Source organism: Octopus sinensis, linkage group LG16 (genome assembly GCF_006345805.1).
Source record: "Octopus sinensis linkage group LG16, ASM634580v1, whole genome shotgun sequence".
Taxonomy (NCBI): domain Eukaryota; kingdom Metazoa; phylum Mollusca; class Cephalopoda; order Octopoda; family Octopodidae; genus Octopus; species Octopus sinensis.
The window spans coordinates 54992059-55013589 of NC_043012.1; the positions used below are offsets into that span (position 1 = coordinate 54992059).

Below are 21531 nucleotides of genomic sequence, written 5' to 3' on the forward strand. Positions count from 1 at the left end.
ATGACCGAAACAAGTAAAAGATCGAAGTTACATTTCTTTTCGTTCTCTGTAAATTACCCCCCCCCCAACCCCGCTCCCTTAGAATTCCATAAGTTGCTATCTATTGTGTTTAAATTAGATATAACAACGAACTATGTTGGCTAAAACAATATCTGTTGATAGATATCTTTCTTTTCTTTAATGCTCCGGCAATTATTAATAGTTTTATTATATACGTTGATAAACGTGCTAATTTTGAACTTTGTATTAAAAGAAAAGTGCTATTGACATTAGTTTCGACTATAAATGTAAAGTGGGTTGGTTGGTCGTTTAATAAACTTGTTGAACTAAATTAGTAGAAGTAGTACACAAAGAGGATCCCACCGATCCATCGTACAATCGTAGCCATCTTCAAGTTCTATGAAGCCATTAGTGGTAGAGACTTATTAGAGAAGGTGTAGCTTTGGTAAGAAAGAAAAAAAAGAAAGAAGAAAAACAGAAAGTAAAGAAAAACCAGGCTATCTCGCATACACAGCAGCAAATAGCCATCACTGTTGCTTCTTTCACTGTTTAATTTCAATAATAAGTCACGAATAATCTCGCCCGATGTTTTCACTCAGAATTCTCACTTTAAATTGCTGGTAAATATTCGTTCATTTATTTATACTTATTAAAAAAAAATGTATTTTGATAACCTATTTTAAATAATTAACTATTTTATCAGTTAATAATTGAATCAGTTAAAATAATTTGAAAAAGAGACTTTTTTTTCGTCTACGTGTGTATATGTGTGAGTGTTTTTGATTTTGATTCATCATGGCAATGAAAGAGATCATATTGACAGTTTGTTTACACCTCCAAGTAACTAAACTAGCTGGATTTATGATCAAATACGTTCCAACCGTGATCACCCGTCTTTTCGTTCGTCAGGAACTATATTATTATTATTGACATATATACATCGTGTGCTGTGTTTAAGACAGCTGATTGTGTCTTGAAGAAGATTTGACTGCTATTTTCAGCAATCGGATGTTGTCCTGGTTAGCTACTGATCTAAGAGTAGAACATATGATCTGTGATCAGAGCCATTCCAGCCGTGGTCATCTATTTAAAAAAATCTTTTTGTTATTGTTTAAACTTGTTTCGACTTCATAATGCAGTATGCCCTTCCTTTTAAATATAATAGGGTATGATTTAAGGAAGATTTGGCTGCTCTTTTTCTGACGCTGTACAACCACGTAGAGGCTTGAATCTGTGTTGGCTTAACTATGTTATCGTAAATGTATTATTATTGTTGCCAGGAATCCCAGTTAGACATTTCTAGTCATACATCAACATTTCATTCATACGAAAAGAAGAGAAAACGACAGCGTACATCGTTGATCCAATTTTCATTTCAACCAGTGTTTGTCTCGTTGAGCCGTACGTTAGCATTTATCGGGCTGGCTATATGATTAAAAGCATTTCTAACCGTGACCATCCCATGAATTTTTTTTTTTGTATATTCATGATTATATTATCCAAAATGTAGTTTTGAAAAATGGTGGTTGGGAGCGATTCGAAGAGATTTTACTGTTATTTCTAGCGTCTCGATCGAAGATGTAGAGGCGCTCTTCGTTGGTTCGGAATCCTCAAATAGCGGGTTGTTGTTGTTTTTAGCCCCAGGTTAACCTTGATCAATTTGATTTGTGATCAGAAGCGTTCTAGCCGTGGTTATCTCATCTCTGCACATATTTATCCATTATTATGTGTATGTTCTTCGTTTCTCTCTGTCTGTCTCTAAACTCAATAGCATAGTGGATTTGAAAAGTCTTGGTTGCATTTTCTAGCGTATCCCTAGAATTGGTTTGTTTCAACTGCTTTTGTTGTTGTTGTTTTAACCCCAGGTCAATCTTGATCTAGTCAACATATGACCGAACGTATTCTAAGCCTGATCATCCTGTCTGTTACCTACGCGCAGAGTATTCAACCAGTTCTTTTTAAAGACGTGGTTTCGAACCCCAGGATTTTGAATGGTCTGGTTACTCGATTATTTTCGAACTCCGCCCACGGTCCTCTAGTCAGTATTTACTTTTGTGTAGGCGTACCTTCAAGTTGGGAACCACAGTGCTTTTTCCAACGTGAACCGAAAAAAAAAAAAAAAGTTAGACAAGCGTGAGCGTGGCTGTGTGACAAGAACTTGGGACGATTTGACTTGGCAGAAGATTGTACTGGGCTTCAGTCTGTTTTGGCATAATTTTTACAGATGGATGCTCTTCCTAATAGCAACCACTTTACAGAGTAGATTGGATTATTTTTACGTGGCACCAGCACTGGCAGGGTCACTAAGATCCTTTGGGAGGGAACGTGACACTGGAGGAGGTGACCTTGTGTCAGGTGATGAAAGGCTAGAGTGCAATGTGCAATAGAGAGACAGAAACAGGTGTCTTGCTGTAGAATAGATACATGGTTACCTGATCAGAGAGAGGAGAGAGAGAGAGAGAGAGAGGACAGAAACAGGTATATTGCTGTAATGGAGATACATGGTTACCCAATCAGAAGGCGAGAGCAAGAGAGAGATGGTGGCAAAGTGCCAGGGCATACCCTCAAAGTACAGGGGTCAGAATATCAATGGTAGGGTGGGTCGTTTAAGAATCCATAAGTCAGAAAAATAAATATGCACTTGTATATTTGTCAATAGAGTAGGTATATTAAAGTGTAAAGTATGGCAGAATCGTTAGCACGCCGGGCGAAATGCTTAGCAGTATTTCGTCAGCCGCTACGTTCTGAGTTCAAATTCCACCGAGGTCGACTTTGCCTTTCATCCTTTCGAGGTCGATAAATTAAGTACCAGTTACGTACTGGGGTCGATATAATCGACTTAATCCGTTTGTCTGTCCTTGTTTGTCCTCTCTGTGTTTAGCCCCTTGTGAGTAGTAAAGAAATAGGTATTTCGTCTGTCGCTAATGTTTTGAGTTCAAATTCCGCCGAGGTCGACTTTGCCTTTCATCCTTTCGAGGTCGATAAATTAAGTACCAGTTACGTACTGGGGTCGATATAATCGACTTAATCCGTTTGTCTGTCCTTGTTTGTCCTCTCTGTGTTTAGCCCCTTGTGAGTAGTAAAGAAATAGGTATTTCGTCTGTCGCTAATGTTTTGAGTTCAAATTCCGCCGAGGTCGACTTTGCCTTTCATCCTTTCGGGGTCGATAAATTAAGTACCAATCGACTAGCCCCCTCCCCCAAAATTTCGGGCCTTGTGCCTAGAGTAGAAAACATTATACACCCATTACAGCCAATCTTATCAATTGGTTTTGCGTTAGGATTTCAATACAGTGTTAAGTAACATCCCAATTATGTAACCCTGTGCTCTTCAGAGATGGCAGCTATGGAATGAAATAGGACAATTGCTTTCTATTGTTGGAAATGAACAGACACATCTTGTTTGAGACAACTGTAAAAATGACGATGAAATGAACCAAAAGTTATTTTAAGAGTTATGTCCCTTGACACCAAAACACTATCTCTGGGAGTGTTCTAAGGCGATTGGAGTTTTCCAGAAAAGAGTGAATGGGAAATATGTGCATGTTTTAGGGTTGGTAATCTTGTAGAGATGGAATATGTGCAGCATTTTGCCCCAAAGAATTTAACCAAAGTTTTAATCAAGACGTAAACAATAAACGTGCAAACAAACGCCCAGATGCTTACTCGACTGTTGAACATCCCTCTACCCTTTCTCGAGTTATAACGTTTTGTTTCTATGGTTGATGCCGAGTTACAAACATATCTAAATACTTTTTCCAATAAATTGTTCCAAATATCAAGCATGGCACAATATTTACTTCTCATGGGATTTCCATATTATTTTCCGTACAGTGTAGGGTGGGATTGCTGGTATCCACAAAGTGTGTGTGTGTGTTTCTGCCTCTCTTTCACGTTCTATTCTTTCATCATTTGACACAAGATCACCTCCTCCAATGCCCTCCACCCTCTGAAAGACTCCCCTACCTTGCAAAGTCACTTGGTGACCCCCGCCAGTGCAGGTGCCACTTAAAAAGCACCCAGTCCACACTGTAAAGTGGTTGGCATTTGGAAGGACATCCAGCTATAAAAAGCATACCAAAACAGACCTGACCTGTGCGAGGGCCATGTAAAAAGCATTCAGCCGACACTGTAAAGTGGATGGTGTTACGAAGAGCTCCAGCTGTAAAACTCATGCCAAAATACACCCAGAAGCATGGCACAAGCTCCCAACCTGGCCACCTCCTGTCAAACTGTCCAGTCCATGTCAGCATGGAAGGAGGATGTTAAATGATGATGATGATGATGAATATAAAATATAATATAAGATATAAGAGATAATATAATATAAGTATATGTAATGAGTTATGTTATGATTAAATTGTTTACAGCCTTTATTTGCATGTAGGATAGGAATAAAAGGCTACAGTAGTAGTCAGTAGTTTAGTAGGTCAAGCAGAAGGACAAGGACCCTTAAATGTGTGACTAATAGGAAAAGGTGCTTGCAAAGCTGTACAGTGTGTGAAAGCAAAAGAAAACTGTCCACTGATGTTCTCACAAAGTTCCTATTTATACCTATAGGAAAAAGTGGATGTATGTTTGAGAAGAAAGGGGTATATATATATATTATATATATATATATATATATACCGGAGTAAACACATAAATGTGAAACAAGGTGGAAAAAAGAGTACTCAAATACCAGTGGTAGAGTAATATGCTTTATTTAAAGCAGCAGAAAATTCAACAAAATCTGTTACTCTGAGTTTCTCGTTGCCGTTCATCAGACAGTTTTTGCTAGCAAAAACTGTCTGATGAACGGCAACGAGAAACTCAGAGTAACAGATTTTGTTGAATTTTCTGCTGCTTTAAATAAAGTATATATATATATATATATTATTATAGGAGGAGAATTTACAAAACTGTCTATATGAGAAACTCAGATATATATTAATATATATATATATATATATATATATATATATATATATATATATATTATAGGAGGAGAATTTACAAAAAAACAAAAGACGAAGACAGGTGGTGTAGACAACAAACAGATGTGTTTTGATATATATATATATATATATAATTAATAATAAATATTAGGGAATAAATCCAAACTTACAGGGAAAAATCAGATTTAGGATTGAATCCAATTTTATAGTAAAATATATATTATATTAAATTAGAGATAAAACCACTATTAGGCAAATCATACAATGAAAAACTTAAGCAATTCATAAGATTATTTAATTTATATTATTTAAATATATAACAAAATTATTAAAAAAATATAATTATTATAACACTACGATCGTTTCATGGCTGTTAATTTTAAAATTTCGAGTTACAGTCATTCATCAGTGGTTTAAATATTTAACTTGCGAGGTTTTAAACCACCTGATGAATGACTGTAACTCGAAAATTTAAAGAAATTAACAGTGATGAAACGATCGTAGTGTTATAATAATTTATTTTTTAATAATTTTGTTATATATTTAATAATATAAATTAAATTAATCTTATGCATTGGCTTAAGTTTTTATTGTATGATTTGCCTAATAGTGGTTTTATCTCTAATTTAATATATATATATATATATATATAATATATATATATATATATTATATATATATATAATTATCATAACATCTAAATAATTGTAGATGTCTAACTCAAATAAAGGAACCAGACATCATAACAGTGACATCATAATTTCTGATACTAATGCTGAAGCAAAAAAAAAAACCTTGTAGGAAAATAGGTTAAGGTTTTGATTCTTGGCCTTAGCTCTGACAACACAACCTTTGTGCTTCATGTTGAAGAATTTGTCAAGTCCCAATCTCACTGTGAGCATGTTGGTTGCGATGCCTTTTCTAAAAGCCTCGTCTAACTTTTTGACTAACCCTGCCTCTACTCTGTTTCTTTCTTCTGATAGTCCTTTGCTAAACCTTATTGATTCTATTCTAGTTACCCTTTTCAGGGCAAACCACCATTTATTATTGAGTATTGCCCCTGTCAACACCCTCTTAACTAGTTCACTAATCTGGTCACTGAAATCTTTATGAACCAGCAACAGTGTGTTCAGCTTCCACTAACAGGGTTCCTGTCTATGAAGCCTATCTAAGTTGACTGCACAGATCACAACCACACTGGCACATCCAGGAAATCCAATCAATACCCGTTAGACAGTTGGAATCATCTGAACAGAATTGCGAGACTTTTGCACCCTCCTTTCCTATCTGCTAAACCTACGTAGTCCCACCTTACATCTAAAACTTCATTCCAATCCCCCACTAAATAATGATAATAATAATAATAATAATAATAATAATAATAATAATAATAATAACAATAGTAATAATAATAATAATAAATGTCCTGATGCAGTACCAAGCAGTGGCTCTCATGGCTTCTGATCTTAACTGATTGGAAGTGTTATCATGTACATTGTTTTGTCTTGGTATAAAAGATGGGCTACAGCAAATTTTCTGGTCAATACCACAGATTTGCTTGTCACTTGTTTGACCTTAACCAGTTGAGCCTGTCCCTTAGTGGCTGATGATATGTGCATCTCGGATCACGGGCAGAAGTAGTCGGGGAGCATCATAGCCGTGTGCTGAAAGGAATTCTGGTAGGTTTGGATAATTCACCTCTGGAAACATGGGTGGTTTGTTGAACATCCTTAAACAATCCTTATTCAGGGATCTTTTGAGCAGGATAAGTTACTCGACCAGAAGAAAATTCTAACTGGGCCCCACCTGCAAGGTCATGTGCTGTTTATCTTGATATGAGATCACCATATCACGTACATATGGTTGTGATACATGTGCCTAGTGTACCCTTATCAGACAGGTAGTCATAATGGGTATACTAGGCGTCGTATATTTGTACCCCAGTGTCACTGTGATGGCATGCACTTCTCTATCACTTAATAATAATAATAATAATAATAATAATAATAATCTCATGGCTTTTGATATTAACTGATTGGAAGTGTAATTATGTACATTGTTTTGTCTTGGTATAAAAGATGGGCTACAGCAAATTTTCTGCTCAATACCACAGATTTGCTTGTCAGTTGTTTGACCTTAACCAGTTGAGCCTGTCCCTTAGTGGCTGACGATATGGGCATCTCTGATCACGAGCAGAAGTAGTGGGGGAGCATCATAGCCATGTGTTGAGAGGGATTCTTTGGGGTTTGAATAATTCACCTCTGGAAACATGGGTGGTTCTTTCAACATCCTTAAACAACCCTTATTCAGGGACCTTTTGAGCGGGATGGGCTACTCAACCTGAAGAAAATTCTAACTGGGCCCCCACCTGCAAGGTCATGCGCTGTTTATCTTGATATGAGATCACCATGTCGCGCACATATGGTTGTGATGCATGTGCCTGGTGTACCCTTATCAGACGGGTAGTCATGATGGGTATATTGGGCTTCGTATATTTTACCCCAGTGTCACTTTGATGGCATGAACTGCTCTCTCACTCAATAATAATAATAATAATAATAATAATAATAATTTCTACTATAGGCACAAGACCTAGATTTTTGTGGGGAGAGGGACAGTCAATCACATCAATCCCAGTACTCAACTGGTACTGAATTTATCAACCCCCAAAAGGATGAAAGGCAAAGTCAACCTTGGAGGAATTTGAACTCAGAACATAAAGACAGACGAAATGCCACTAAGCATTTTGCTCAGTATGCTAATGATTCTGCCTTCTCATTGCCTTTTGATACCAACCCATCTGAAACTGCCCCTGGCTCTGTACTACAAATGTCTTGTTTTCATAAGTTTTGAATTAAAATCTTCTACCAAACCTTAGTTACAATTTATGTTCTTAACATTAGCTTAATGATAACCAAGTTATTTTACTAAAGTCTTTGTTATATTTAAAATTAATTGGAAGAAACACAGTGCATCTCAACAGGAATGCAGTAACAAAAAAGGGTTAAGCATGAGGTCTGAAATTTTGTGGGAGGGCACCAGTTGAATACACTGACTCCAGTATTGAACTGGTACTTATTTTATTAACCCCAAAAGTATGAGAGACAAATCCACCTTGGTGATGACTTTGCTTTTCATCTTTTAAGAAATTAATACTTAACAATTATATTAATGTAGAGAAAGGAAATTTGTATATAGTAATTGATTTGTCTGATGTGTGATGAATACCTTGAAAGCTATTTGTTTAAATTAGTTTGACCTTAATTTCTTCTATTTACTTTTATTTTCCAGGGGCATTCCCTTCCCAGTGATATGTAAGGACAAGAATTTTAGGATTAAAAGCCTTGTGAAGGCTCTGTCAGAAAGTGAATATGATATCGTTTTACTCCAAGAGGTATTCCTTACACTTACAACTTATGATTTCATTATTTCTTTGTAATAATTTAATTTTGATTGTGGTACAAAAAGAAGAGCATATCTGGTAAGTTCACCATCAATTCACCACAGAGAAAGTTCACTGTCATCAATTCATTTTTTGCCAATAAAATAGTTTTAACTATTAATGGTAACTTACTATGAATATATTTTCTTGGTAAACTTTCCTCACAATGAGCTTTCCTCATGGTGAACTTTCTTCACAGTGAATTGATGGTGGTGAACTTTCTTGCGATGAATTGATGGTGATGAACTTACCTGTAATCAGAGTAGAGGGTGGTGAAAAAACCAAACTCTGCCATCTTCAATTTAGTTTCCATATCTCTCCTCACCTAAAGTCACGAATGGTGGGTAATGAGTGAAAGAATTTAATTGTGAATACTAGTGGTCAGAATGGGGTTCCTCTGAAGGATCTCTGGAATAACATTCCTTGACAGGGTGTGTAGCTCAGTGATCCGTTTTTTTGTGTCTGAAGATCATGAAGAAGAACGGCATTCCCTCAAGTGGTTATGTAAACCATGGACAACTCTTCTACTTGTTTCAGTCATTTGACTGCGGCCATGCTGGAGCACTGCCTTTAGTCGAGCAAATCGACCCCAGGACTTATTATTTGTAAGCCTAGTACTTATTCTATCGGTCTCTTTTTCTCTTTTGCCGAACCGCTAAGTTACGGGGACATGAACACACCAGCATTGGTTGTCAAGCGATGTTGGAAGGACAAATACAGACACACAAACACACGCATATATATATATATACATATACACGACAGGCTTCTTTCAGTTTCTGTCTACCAAATCCACTCACAAAGCTTTGGTCGCCCCGAGGCTATAGTAGAAGACACTTGCCCAAAGTGCCACGCAGTGGGACTGAACCCGGAACCATGTGGTTGGTAAGCAAGCTACTTACCACACAGCCACTCCTGCGCCTATGCTAGGACATTAAATGATGATGATGATTGGGGCACCAAAATCTTTCAAGTGCTTAGAGCCTCTATGGGTCTTAATCCAACTCTGAATGAAAGGGGTTAGCTTCATTGGTTGTTGTAGTGAATACTAGTGGCTGAAGGAGCTCTGGAATAACATTCCTAGAGTAGGTATGTAGCTCAGAGATCATCTCTTTGTGTCTGAAGATCATAAGGAATAAAGGCATTCCCTCATGTAGCTATGTAAACTATGGACAAATGATGATGATGATGATAGTGGGACCAAAATTGCTGGTATCACATAAAGAAAGAGCATCCATGCAAGTGGCATGCAAAAAGTACCCAGTACACTCTGTAAAGTGGTTGGTGTCAGGAAGGGCATCCAAGCATTAGAAACTATGCCAAAATAGACAATTGGAGCATGGGCTGCTCTCCAGCTGGCCAATTCCTGCCAAACAGTCCAACCTGTGCCAGCATGGAAAACATGTTAAACGATATGTTATTTATATTATTTGCATTATTTACATTCGATGGATATTTGTCCTCATCTTGTTTGTTGTTAACACAACGTTTCGGCTGATATACCCATGGATATATGGCATAGTGGTTAAGAGCACAGGCTAATAACACCAAGATTCCGAGTTCGATTCCAAGCAGTGACCTGAACAATAACAATAATAATAATAATAACAACAACAACAACAACAACAATAACAACAACAACATCAAAAAATACCTTAGGAATGAGAACCCAGGTTTGAAATTTCCCCAAGACACCTGAAGACGGCTGGAGGGTATGTCAGCCGAAATGTTGTGTTAACAACAAACAAGATGAAGACAAATATCCATCGAATGTAAGTAATGTAAATAATGTGCATAATTCCTCATCTCTTCAATATAGAAATGTTAAATGATGATGACAATGAAATACCTTAAAATTGGGATATTTCTTCCATAAGCTTAGATCTGACACGAGATATTCACGAGCATAGCTTTGTGGCAAGAAGTTCGCTTCCCAACCATGTGGTTCAGGCTCAGATCCCTTCCATAGCATCTTGGGTGAGTGTCTTCAGCTGTAGTCCCAGGCCAACCAAAGCCTTTGTGAGCGGATGTGGTAGGTGGAAACAGAAAGATACCTGTCATGTATGTATGTATGTATGTATGTATGTCTGTATGTCTGTCTGTCTGTCTGTATGTATGTATGTATGCCTGTATGTATGTATGTATGTATGTATGTTATGTCAGGTCACTTTCGAGTGCTACTGATAACATGTAACCCAGTAGAACCTGTTGCATGGTCAGGTCGTTGGCGAGTAAACCGGCAACCCCACCAAGCTTGCTTGATGAGGAGGGTGTTTATTGGACACCCTGCGGAATGAAAAACAAAACCTGTCAAAGGGCGGAGGAACTCTTGAGAGTCAACGGCCATCCAATAAATGCCTTAAGGTTGTATCATGTGCGGGGACATAGAAATAATCGGACTTAATACCCGATCGTGCGGTTAAACCATTGGGAGTGAAGGACTCCTAGCCTTTGTTAGGGCATCCTTCTAGGAGAAGGTAACTCAGGAAACTGGGATAACTCCGACATAAAACCTGCGGCTCAGTGGTTACCGATGATGTTGACTTGTTCTTCTTTTCGGATTATGGCTGCTGTTGCTTAGTGAGTGGGATTGACTCAGTGCACAGCCTTTCCTCACTTTAAAAAAAATCTTTTTGCACAGGCATTGCACGATAACAACATTGATTAAGCTTCGTGTAATGGCCATACTCGATAACGAGGGGGCAGCCACCATGTATGTATGTATGTGTGTGTGTGTGTGTGTGTGTGTGTGTGTGTGTGTGTGTGTGTGTGTGTGTGTGTGGTGTGTGTGTGTGTGTGTGTATGTATTTATGTATGTACTATTTTACTCTTTTACTTGTTTCAGTCATTTGGCTGCGGCCATGCTGGAGCAGTGCCTTTAGTCAAGCAAATCTTTGTAAGCCTAGTACTTATTCTATTGGTCACTTTTGCCGAACTGCTAAGTTACGGGGACGTAAACATACCACCATCAGTTGTCAAGCGATGTTGGGGGTACAAACACGGACATTCAAACATATACACACACATATATATATATATATATATATATATGAAGACACTTGCCCAAGGTGCCAAGCAGTGGGAATGTACCCGGAACCATGTGGTTGGTAAGCAAGCTACTTACCACACAGCCACTCCTGCACTTATATATATATATATTCATACATACATTTGTATATGTGTGTGTGTATATATATATATATATATATATATATATATATACATATACATATACATACGTGTGTATGTATATGTATATATCTATGTGTGTATGTCTTTGTGTTTATGTTTGTTCCACCACCACTTGACCACTGGTGTTAGTTTGTTTATGCTCCCATAATCTTTCAGTTTGGTGAGAAGTGACCGATAGAAAACTGGCCTAGAGAAATAAAAACAGAACTGGGGTCGATTTGTTCGACTAAACCCTTCATGGCAGTGCCCCAGCATGGTCACAGTCTAATGACAAACAGACAAAAGATAGAGAATAAAGCATCCTGACAAAGCCAAGACCATGACATGAGGAAGTGTGTCAGTGATAAGGTAATACTGCAGAGTGAAGGCGGTGAGCTGGCAGAAACGTTAGCACGCCGGGCGAAATGCTTAGCAGTATTTCGTCAGCCGCTACGTTCTGAGTTCAAATTCCGCCGAGGTCGACTTTGCCTTTCATCCTTTCGGGGTCGATAAATTAAGTACCAGTTACGCACTGGAGTTGATATAATCGACTTAATCTGTTTGTCTGTCCTTGTTTGTCCTCACTGTGTTTAGCCCCTTGTGGGTAGTAAAGAAATAGGTAACGCTGCAGAGCTCTAGTTTTTTTTTCATCTAGTGTCAATGAAAAAGCATTCACAGTGCCCAGACGGGGTCTTTATTTAGTCTCTCAATGATAAAATAACTTCGACTAAGTCCTGAAAGTGTTGTTGTTGTTGACAGAAATGTTAGCACGCTGGGTGAAATGCTTAGCGGTATTTTGTCTGCCACTACGTTTTGAGTTCAAATTCCGCTGATGTCGACTTTGCCCTTCATCCTTTCGGGGTCCATTAAATAAGTACCAGTTATGCACTGGGGTCAATGTAATCGACTTAATCCGTTTGTCTGTCTTTGTTTGTCCTCTCTGTGTTTAGCTCCTTGTGGGTAGTAAAGAAATAGGTATTTTGTCTGCTGCTACGTTCTGAGTTCAAATTCCTCTGAGGTTGACTTTGCTTTTCATCCTTTCGGGGTCGATAAATAAAGTACCAGTTATGTGCTGGGGTCGATGTAATCGATTTAATCCCTTTGTCTGTCCTTGTTTGTCCCCTCTATGTTTAGCCCCTTGTGGGCAATAAAGAAATAAGAAATGTTAGCACATTGGGCGAAATGCTTAGCGGTATTTCGTCTGCCGTTATGTTCTGAGTTCAAATTCCACCAAGATAGACTTTGCCTTTCATCATTAAAGTATCAGTTACGCACTGGGGGTCGATATAATCGACTTAATCCTTTCGTCTGTCCTTGTATGTCCCCTCTATGTTTAACCTCTTGTGGGCCAATAAATAAATAAGTGTAAAGCTTATTTATTCACATTGTTTTGAGTCAATCATGCATCACCACACTGCTTTGAGTTTTCAGTGATGAGATTGTTTATTTTTAAAATGACATTGTAGAGTAAGTGTGAGAGGCTGGATCTAGAATATTTTAGGCTGGGTATGGCTGTTTTAAATGCAAAAAGGGTTAAACATGGTAAATTTGTCTTCCTACTTTTCAATCCTCATGGCTCTCCCTCCATGAGGAAAAAATTAGGTTCAACAACTACTACAACCACCACCACCACCACCAAAACCACCACCATCACCACCACCACCACTACTACTACTACTACTACTACTACTACTACTACTACTACTATTGCTGCTGCTGCTACTACTACTACTACTACTGCTGCTGCTGCTGCTGCTGCTACAGCCACTGCTGCTGCTGCTGCTGCTGCTACTACTACTACTACTACTACTACTACTACTACTACTACTACTACTAATAATAATAATATAATAATAATAATAAATCAGTTTTTGTCCAAATAATGAAATATTTTCTAACAATTCTTTCAATGAATTCTTGTTTAACAATGTTTGTTTCTTGCAGATTTGGTGCATATCTGACTTTGAACTTTTACAATCAGTGATTTCAAAGAAATTCCCACATTCCCACTATTTTCACAGGTAAGGAAGTAGTTTTGTTTTTGTTGTTTGATGTGGAGGGAAGGCAGTGATCATGGTCCCTTTATGGGTCTTGTCGGAGGGAAGGAGGAAGCTATCTTCATCTGGAGGTGGTAGTGTTAAACCAAGTGACTTGACCATCTAGTCAGACCCATGTTTCTCAACTACCTTTTACCTAGGAGCCCTTTTAATTCCTGTTTTACTCAGATGAACCTCACTCCCCAGCCATTTGATATTAAAAAAAAAAAACTATTATATTTCTCTTTTATTTCTCTTTTACTTGTTTCAGTCATTTGACTGCGACTATGCTGGAGCACCGCCTTTAGTCAAGCAAATCGACCCCCAGGACTTATTCTTTGTAAGCCTAGTACTTATTCTATCGGTCTCTTTTGCCGAACCACTAAGTTACGGGGATATAAACACACCAGCATCGGTTGTCAAGTGATGTTGGGGGGACAAACACAGACATACAAACACACACATACACATATATAAACATATACATATGACGTTCTTCTTTTCAGTTTCCGTCTACCAAATCCACTCACAAGGCTTTGGTCAGCCCGAGGCTATAGTAGAAGACACTTTCCCAAGGTGCCATGCAGTGGGACTGAACCCAGGAATTATATAAAAATAATTCTTAAAGTATTTTGTGTACTGTAAAAGTATAACTAATTTATTGCTGATAAATTTTAACAAAAATATATGTAGACCCCAGTTAAGGACCACTGTAGTGGACTGTAACTGGAGGGTGGAAGATATCCTCAACCAAAGACCTGTCTGAATGCTTTTAATGGATTGGGCTTTGCCAAAAAATTCAATGTACTAAATGGTAGTGTTGACACTTTTGTTGCCAAATTTTCGTTGAAATACACTGCTCTAGTTTCAATTAATTTTGAAACCAATTAAGAATTTAATAAAACAACTTTGTCATTATTAAGTTGTTGCTTGGAACATAATTTAACCTAAAATTTTGGGTTTAAGGTTTTAATAGCATCACTTCAAAACAGGAATTGGTATCATAGAAGCAGGGGCAGTCTCAGGTTGATATCAAAGATGTCAAACAAAGTGATGGGTTACATCAATCATCCAAGTAGGCTGTATCTGGAAGGAGGAAAATAGTCTTCACAGGAGATCTGGTCTGAATGCTTCCCACATAATAGATTCTGCTAAAAGCACCCAAGTAATAGGTAGTGACATCAAACTGGGTGATAGACTAAGTTTACCTTCTAGTAGGCCATGGTAATATTTGAACACATAACACAAAAATCCAGAACAAACACCACAAGGCACCTGAACCAGTACTCTTGGATTGCCTGTGTTCAGTTCACTGCAGGATGAAGGCCGCATCATGTTCTCTCCAACAACCATGATCTAATGTGGAAGCAGTGAATTTGAGCATGAGATCTTACTGGTTCGATGAGCCTATTCTGTCACACTGACTCAACATGGCCTGTCAGAGGGGTGCAATTTTTATACTCATACCCAGGAGCAGTTAAGTCGACTACATTGATGCCAGTGCTCAACTGACACTTATTCTATTGACCCTGGAATGATGAACGGCAAAGTTGACCTCAGTGGAATTTGAACTCAGAATGTAATGATGAACGAAATACTGCAAAGCATTTCACTTGGCATGCTAACGATTCTATCAGCTCTCCAATACTCTTACAGTTTTGTTAGTCCATTCCTCTGGACTAGTTTAGGCTTTAAGTCCTCCTGTGCTGCTCAATGACTTGGGCTGCAATTCTTGCACATCCATTCCATGTAACATATAATATCGACTGTTGTCAGATCATCTTTGAAATGTCCACTGCCAAGTGATTTTCAGCCTGCTCCTTTTATGCCTACCATCATGTGGTACCTAACTTTCGGTTGTTTTTGAGTGCTGTTGATTGGCTAAATCAGCAGTGGTTCTCAACTGGGGTCTGTATGACCCTTGGGGGTCCATGTAAGATTTTGTAGTTAAAATTTATGTGCAATCAATTAGTTATACTTCTACAATACACATAATAAATTCAACAATTTTCTTTATATAATTCCAAATGATATTCAATCTTAAAAATATAAGTGGATTTTTTAAACATTGAATAGTTATGGGGGTTCAGTGGTGTAAAACAAGGACCAAAGGGGTCCGTCCATAGGCAAAGAAATGGTTGAGAGACACTGGGTTAGAAGGAGAATGTAGCTAGCCAGGCAGAATCGGTTCTCTGCTACAATCTTTTGTATTGGTTGTCACCTCACTCTTCTCAGAATCTCCGTGTTTGTGACTCAGTCCTGCCAGTTGATTCTCAAGACGTTCCTGAAGTACCTTTGGTGAAATGCATTTAGTTTTCTGTTCGTCCTTTCTGTGCTTTTCCAAGTCTCTCTGGCATGCATTAGTCAGTGGTGTAGCTAAGGCAGAAACGTTAGCACACCAGGTGAAATGCTTACCGATATTTCGTCTGCCGTTATGTTCTGAGTTCAAATTCTGCCGAGGTCGACTTTGCCTTTCATCCTTTCGGGGTCGATAAATTAAGGACCAGTTACGCACTGGGGTCGATATAATCAACTTAATTCGTCTGTCTGTCCTTGTTTGTCTCCTCTGTGTTTAGCCCCTTGTGGGTAATAAAGAAACAGGTGTAGCTAATAGTGAAGCAAGAGGAGCAACTGATCCCCTAGAGCACATTTTTCAAAATTGGTGCCTTTTCAACCCTTTACTTACCTATATCTGTAGTTGTAAGTTTCATACATAATGGCATTGTTACTGAAACATGAAACTAATGAGTGTAGAATATAATTACGTATATTACAACTCATGAAATATTTCATGCCATATAAGAGAAATGAGTTAAACATTATTTGATATGTGTAATGGCGCCATTTTTTTATGTGCTTGCTTCCACTAACTTTAGTTCCTGGTTTCACCTCTGATTGCAGTAGTCTTTAGTCTTTCAAATGGCTAATAATGTGTGCGTGCGCTGCTACTACACACATTGGAAAGCATTGTACAACCTAGCACTAAAGAAGGTCTTTCCTCCTCCATGAAACAAAGCTGTTCCCGCTGGACGTCAACCCAGTATTTCTAAGCTACGGACCGATTGATTTATTGTAAGGTTATCTCTCTAGACAGATTGCCTTCACTACAGCTAAGGAGCTCTTTCTACCCAACTGACACAGGTTGTACTGGTTTACAGTTTACCCGTAGGAGGATCGGATTGCAGTAGGCAGAATAACAGAATTATCTTAGGCAAAATTTCACATCAGTGATGATGCTTGAAGACACTCAGGTGGGATGCATATGCAGGAGCATTGCTGTTGTCTTTCCAATCATAAAGTCTGTATCAAGTTTCCTCTGGATTGGTACTTCTTATTTATCCTGAAAGGGGTGAAGGCAAAATGGACCTTGGCATAAATTGAACTTGGAACCAAGACTGTTGGGACAAATATTTCAAGGCATTCTGTCCTGTGTTCTAATGACCCTGCCAATTTGTCACTGACTTCTTACCATTCTGTTACTGGCACACACACCCACCCATATATATATATATATATATATATATATATATATTGACTTTGCCTTTCATCCTTTCAGGGTCGATAAATTAAGTACCAGTTACGCACTGGGTTCGATGTAATCGACTTAATCCCTTTGTCTGTCCTTGTTTGTCCCCTCTGTGTTTAGCCCCTTGTGGGTAGTAAAGAAATAGGGATTGACCAGATGGTTTACAGGTAGTGTACCAAAGATAATGCAATATGCCTGAGTCCAGATTGTGACTCCAGACAAAAAGTTCAAATCCTACTGATACCAACTTTGTCATTCATCCTATCAGAGTCAATCAAACGATATAAAGTACTGGTCAAGTACTGGGCTTGGTGGTGTTGACTAACCCCTCACTCTCTTTAAAATTACTGACCATGAGCCAAGTCAAAATTAGAAGCTATCATTGTTTGTGCTGTTGTTGTCAATGATGATGATGATGGTGGTGGTGGTGGTGGCAATTATGATGATGATGACAGCAACAACGACAATGATGATGATGATGCGGCTGTCAGTGTTGTTGTTGTTGTTATTATTATTGAGTGTGAGAGCAGTGCATGCCATCAAAGTGACACTGGGGTAAAATATACGAAGCCCAGTATACCCATCATGACTACCTGTCTGATAAAGGTACACTTGGCACATGCATTACAACCATATGTGTGTGACATGGTGAACTCATATCAAGATAAACAGCACATGACCTTGCAGGTGGGGCCTAGTTAGAATTTTCTTAAGGTTGAGAAGCCCATTCAGCTCAAATGGTCCTTGAACAAGGGTTGTATAAGGATGTTGAACAAAACACCCATGTTTCCAGAGGTGAATTATTCAAACCCCAAAGAATTCCTCTCAGCACATGGCTATGATGTTCTCCTACTACTTCTGCTCATCATCAGAGATGCACATATCCTCAACCATTAAAGGACATGCTTAACTGGTTAAGGTCTAACAACTGACAAGCAAATCTGTGGTATTGTGCAGAATATTTGCTGTAGCCCATCTTTTATATCAAGACAAAACAATGTACATGATGACACTTCCAGTCAGTTAATATCAAATGACATGAGAGCCACTGCCTGGTACTGCATCAGGACATTCATCATCATCATCATCATCATCCTCATAATGATGATGATGATGATGCAGTAAGCTGGCTGAATCATTAGCATGTCGGGCAAAATGTTTTGTGTTATTTCGCCTGTCTTGCCTTTCGTCTTTTTGGGGCTGATAAATTAAGTACCAGTCAAATACTGGGGTCAATGTAAATGACTTATCCCCTCACCACAAATTTCAGGTCTTGTGCCTATAGTAGAAAGGATTATTATTGTTGTTGTTATTGATATTTACTTATAATCTGCATGTTTGTAACAATTACTTGTTGAGATACATCCAGCATCCTTGGGTGAGTGAAGGATAAGAGATGTTACAGTATGACTGGAAGCTTGGGGGCGGGGAAGTGGCAGGGGCAGTAGCGAAATATTTTCATGTAATGCAACACAGACATTTAAATTGATAGGGCTTTTCTAAGGCTGTGGGCAGCACTTGTCAGCACAATCTTTTGGATTTCTCTGAGACATGGTTCTCCTGGGATGTTGTCTAGATGTTTCTGATATCCTTTTTTTTTTATCACACCTAGGGCACTTACAATAACAGGAGCAGTTCTTGCTTTAAGATGCCTCATCTTTTGTATTTCAATTTCCAGGTCCTTATATTTACTGAATTGAAAATTCTTTTATGGATATATTTTTATCAGTGGGAACACTTACATCTATTAGTCTACAAATATTTCCTTCTCTGCTTTTAATAATTATCATCATCATTTCTTATAATGTTGCTTTATGTAATTTATATACAGTGGCAGCATTGGCAGTGGTATGTGTGTCTTTACAAAACATCCAATCAAGGATGCTCTCTACTTCAATTATCGTCTAAACGGCTACGCACATAAGATACAACATGGTGACTGGTTTGCTGGCAAAGGAGTTGGCCTTATCAAAGTGGAAGTCAGTGGCATAATGATCAACATCTACACAACACATGTAAGTCTGGCTGAAAGTTTCAGCACTTTATGTTTTTGTTTTTTTTTTTTTCTTAAAACAATTTTTAGATTGGTTACAAGAGAAAAGACAGCATTTCCATAACCTTTGGGAGGGAAGTGGTTTTGATTGGCTGTGTGGTAAGTAGCTTGCTTACCAACCACATGGTTCTGGGTTCAGTCCCACTGCGTGGCACTTTGAGCCTTATGCATAGTTGGTGTAGGGACTACAAACAAGCACTACAAAATATTTTATCGTATGCCTTAAAATCTCTGCCAGTCAACCATCTTTGGAACTAATCTGATCCGGAACTTAAACAAAACCAACAACAACAGCAATGCACATGATGTGGCTTCTTCCTCCTCTCCATATTTCCTCGCCTCCCGGATTGGAATGAGATGAGTGCGAATCACTTTTTGGACTCTACCAAATTGGCTCAGCTGACTGGGTGTTAAATCTGCTTTGGTGAGAGTACTTTTTGGCACTGGAGGTAAACAGACACACACACACATGCAGAAATATAAACATATAGAGAAAGAGAGTGAGAGAAGGAGACATTACAATTTACTGATAAGGCAGAGGCTGGCTGTATGGTAAGAAGTTTGCTTTCTGACCACATGGTTATGGGTTCAATCTCACTGCATGGCACCTTCAGCAGATGTCTTCTGCTATAACCTCAAGCTGACCAAAGCCTTTTCAGTAATTTTGGTAAATGTAAACTGAAAGAGGAGGCACAGTGGCCCAGTGGTTAGGGCAGCAGACTTGCGGTTTCGATTCCCAAACTGGGCATTGTGTATGTTTATTGAGCAAAAACACCTAAAGCTCCACGAGGCTCTGGCAGGGGGTAGTGGTGACCCCTGTTGTACTCTTTTGGCCCAACTTTCTCTCACTCTTTCTTTCTGTTTCTTGAATAATGCTGCAATGGACTGGCGTCCCGTCCAACTGGGGGGGGGGCACATATGCCACAGAAACCAGGAAACTGGGCCCATGAGCCTGGTTAGGCTTCAAAAGGGCGCATAAATAAAAATAAATAAATAAAAACTGAAAGAAACTTGTATGAGTGTGTGTGCGTGTATGTATATACATGTGTGTGTGTATGTATGGGTATGAGTGTGTATGTTTGTGTCTCCTTGTCTTGCCATCATATGATGGTTGTAAATGAGTCCCATTGTCATACAAGTGGTGTCATTCATTTCCAATATTCTGCAAGAACATATCTAGCCATGTGTAAATATTAACTTGCTTCAAAACAGGTGAGGGTTGGCAACAGGAAGAGCATCCAGCCACAGAAGAGCAAGTTGCCATCTGCCTCAATAAAGCCCTGTGTAACCCACACAAGCATGGAAAAGTAGACATTAAAAATGATGATGATGGTGATGATGATCATGATGATGATGACGACGATGATGATGATGATGATGCTTGAATATGATTGGCATAAACACTTTCTCCTCTTCTCATACACATAAACAGAAAGACAGAGAGAGGAGGGGGAGGGAAGAGAGAGAAAGAGAGGAGGAGGGGAGAGAGAGAAAGAGAGGGGAGGTAAGAGAGAGAAAGAGAGTGGGAGGAGGGGGAAGGGTAGAGAGAAAGAGAGGGAGAGAAAAGAAAGAGAGTGAAAAAGAAAAGCATTAAAACATCTGAGGCCAAATAAATCAACATCGCATCAGCAATGCCAAATAGGTGGCGCCAGAACACCTTGTACTCTTTTACTCTTTTACTTGTTTCAGTCATTTTACTGCGGCCATGCTGGAGCACCACCTTTAGTCGAGCAATTCGACCCTAGGACTTATTCTTTGTAAGCCTGGTACTTATTCTATCGGTCCCTTTTGCCAAACTGCTAAGTTACGGGGACGTAAACACACCAGCATCAGTTATCAAGTGATGTGGGGGGAGCAAACACAGACACACAAGCATATACACAAACATATATATATATATACATATATACGATGGGCTTCTTTCAGTTTCCGTCTACCAAATCCACTCACAAGGCTTTGGTTGGCCCGAGGCTATAGTAGAAGACACTTGCCCAAGGTGCCATGCAGTGGGACTGAACCCGGAACCATGTGGTTGGTAAGCAAGCTACTTACCACACAGCCACACCTGCGCCTATAATCAAGCAGATTTGAGAAATGTGTTGGAGGAATTAGGATTGACATGAAGATAGAATATGGTCAGAAAACTGCTTTATTGGGGACAGTGAAGATTTTGAGACAGTACTTGGGTGTTAAGTATCATGTGATCTTTGACAACAGGTTGTTGTCTGCTTTTACAGTATCTGCTGGAGCAAGTGAAATCAAGGGTTTTGAGAAGTAAAATGTGCAATAATAATTATAATAACATTTATATTATAATAATTATAATAATATATTATAATATACTATAATAATTATAATAATATATTA

The 21531-nt window shown here is 38.6% G+C and overlaps 1 protein-coding gene across 3 annotated transcripts in view; it reads left to right on the plus strand.

Annotated features, from left to right (window-relative positions):
* Positions 1-208: 208 nt before the first annotated feature.
* The window catches only part of LOC115220415 (putative neutral sphingomyelinase), an 84203-nt gene continuing 62880 nt past the window's right edge, over positions 209-21531 (plus strand). The window contains exons 1-4 of one of the 3 annotated variants that reach the window (XM_029790537.2): positions 282-620; positions 8228-8330; positions 13494-13570; positions 18943-19126. In XM_029790537.2, coding sequence (XP_029646397.1) covers positions 586-620; positions 8228-8330; positions 13494-13570; positions 18943-19126 — 399 coding nt within the window. In that variant the 5' untranslated portion in view covers positions 282-585. Of the gene's footprint in view, positions 621-1639; positions 1728-8227; positions 8331-13493; positions 13571-18942; positions 19127-21531 lie in introns of those variants that run through there. The other 2 variants (XM_036510142.1, XM_036510141.1) reach the window with 2 other exon arrangements.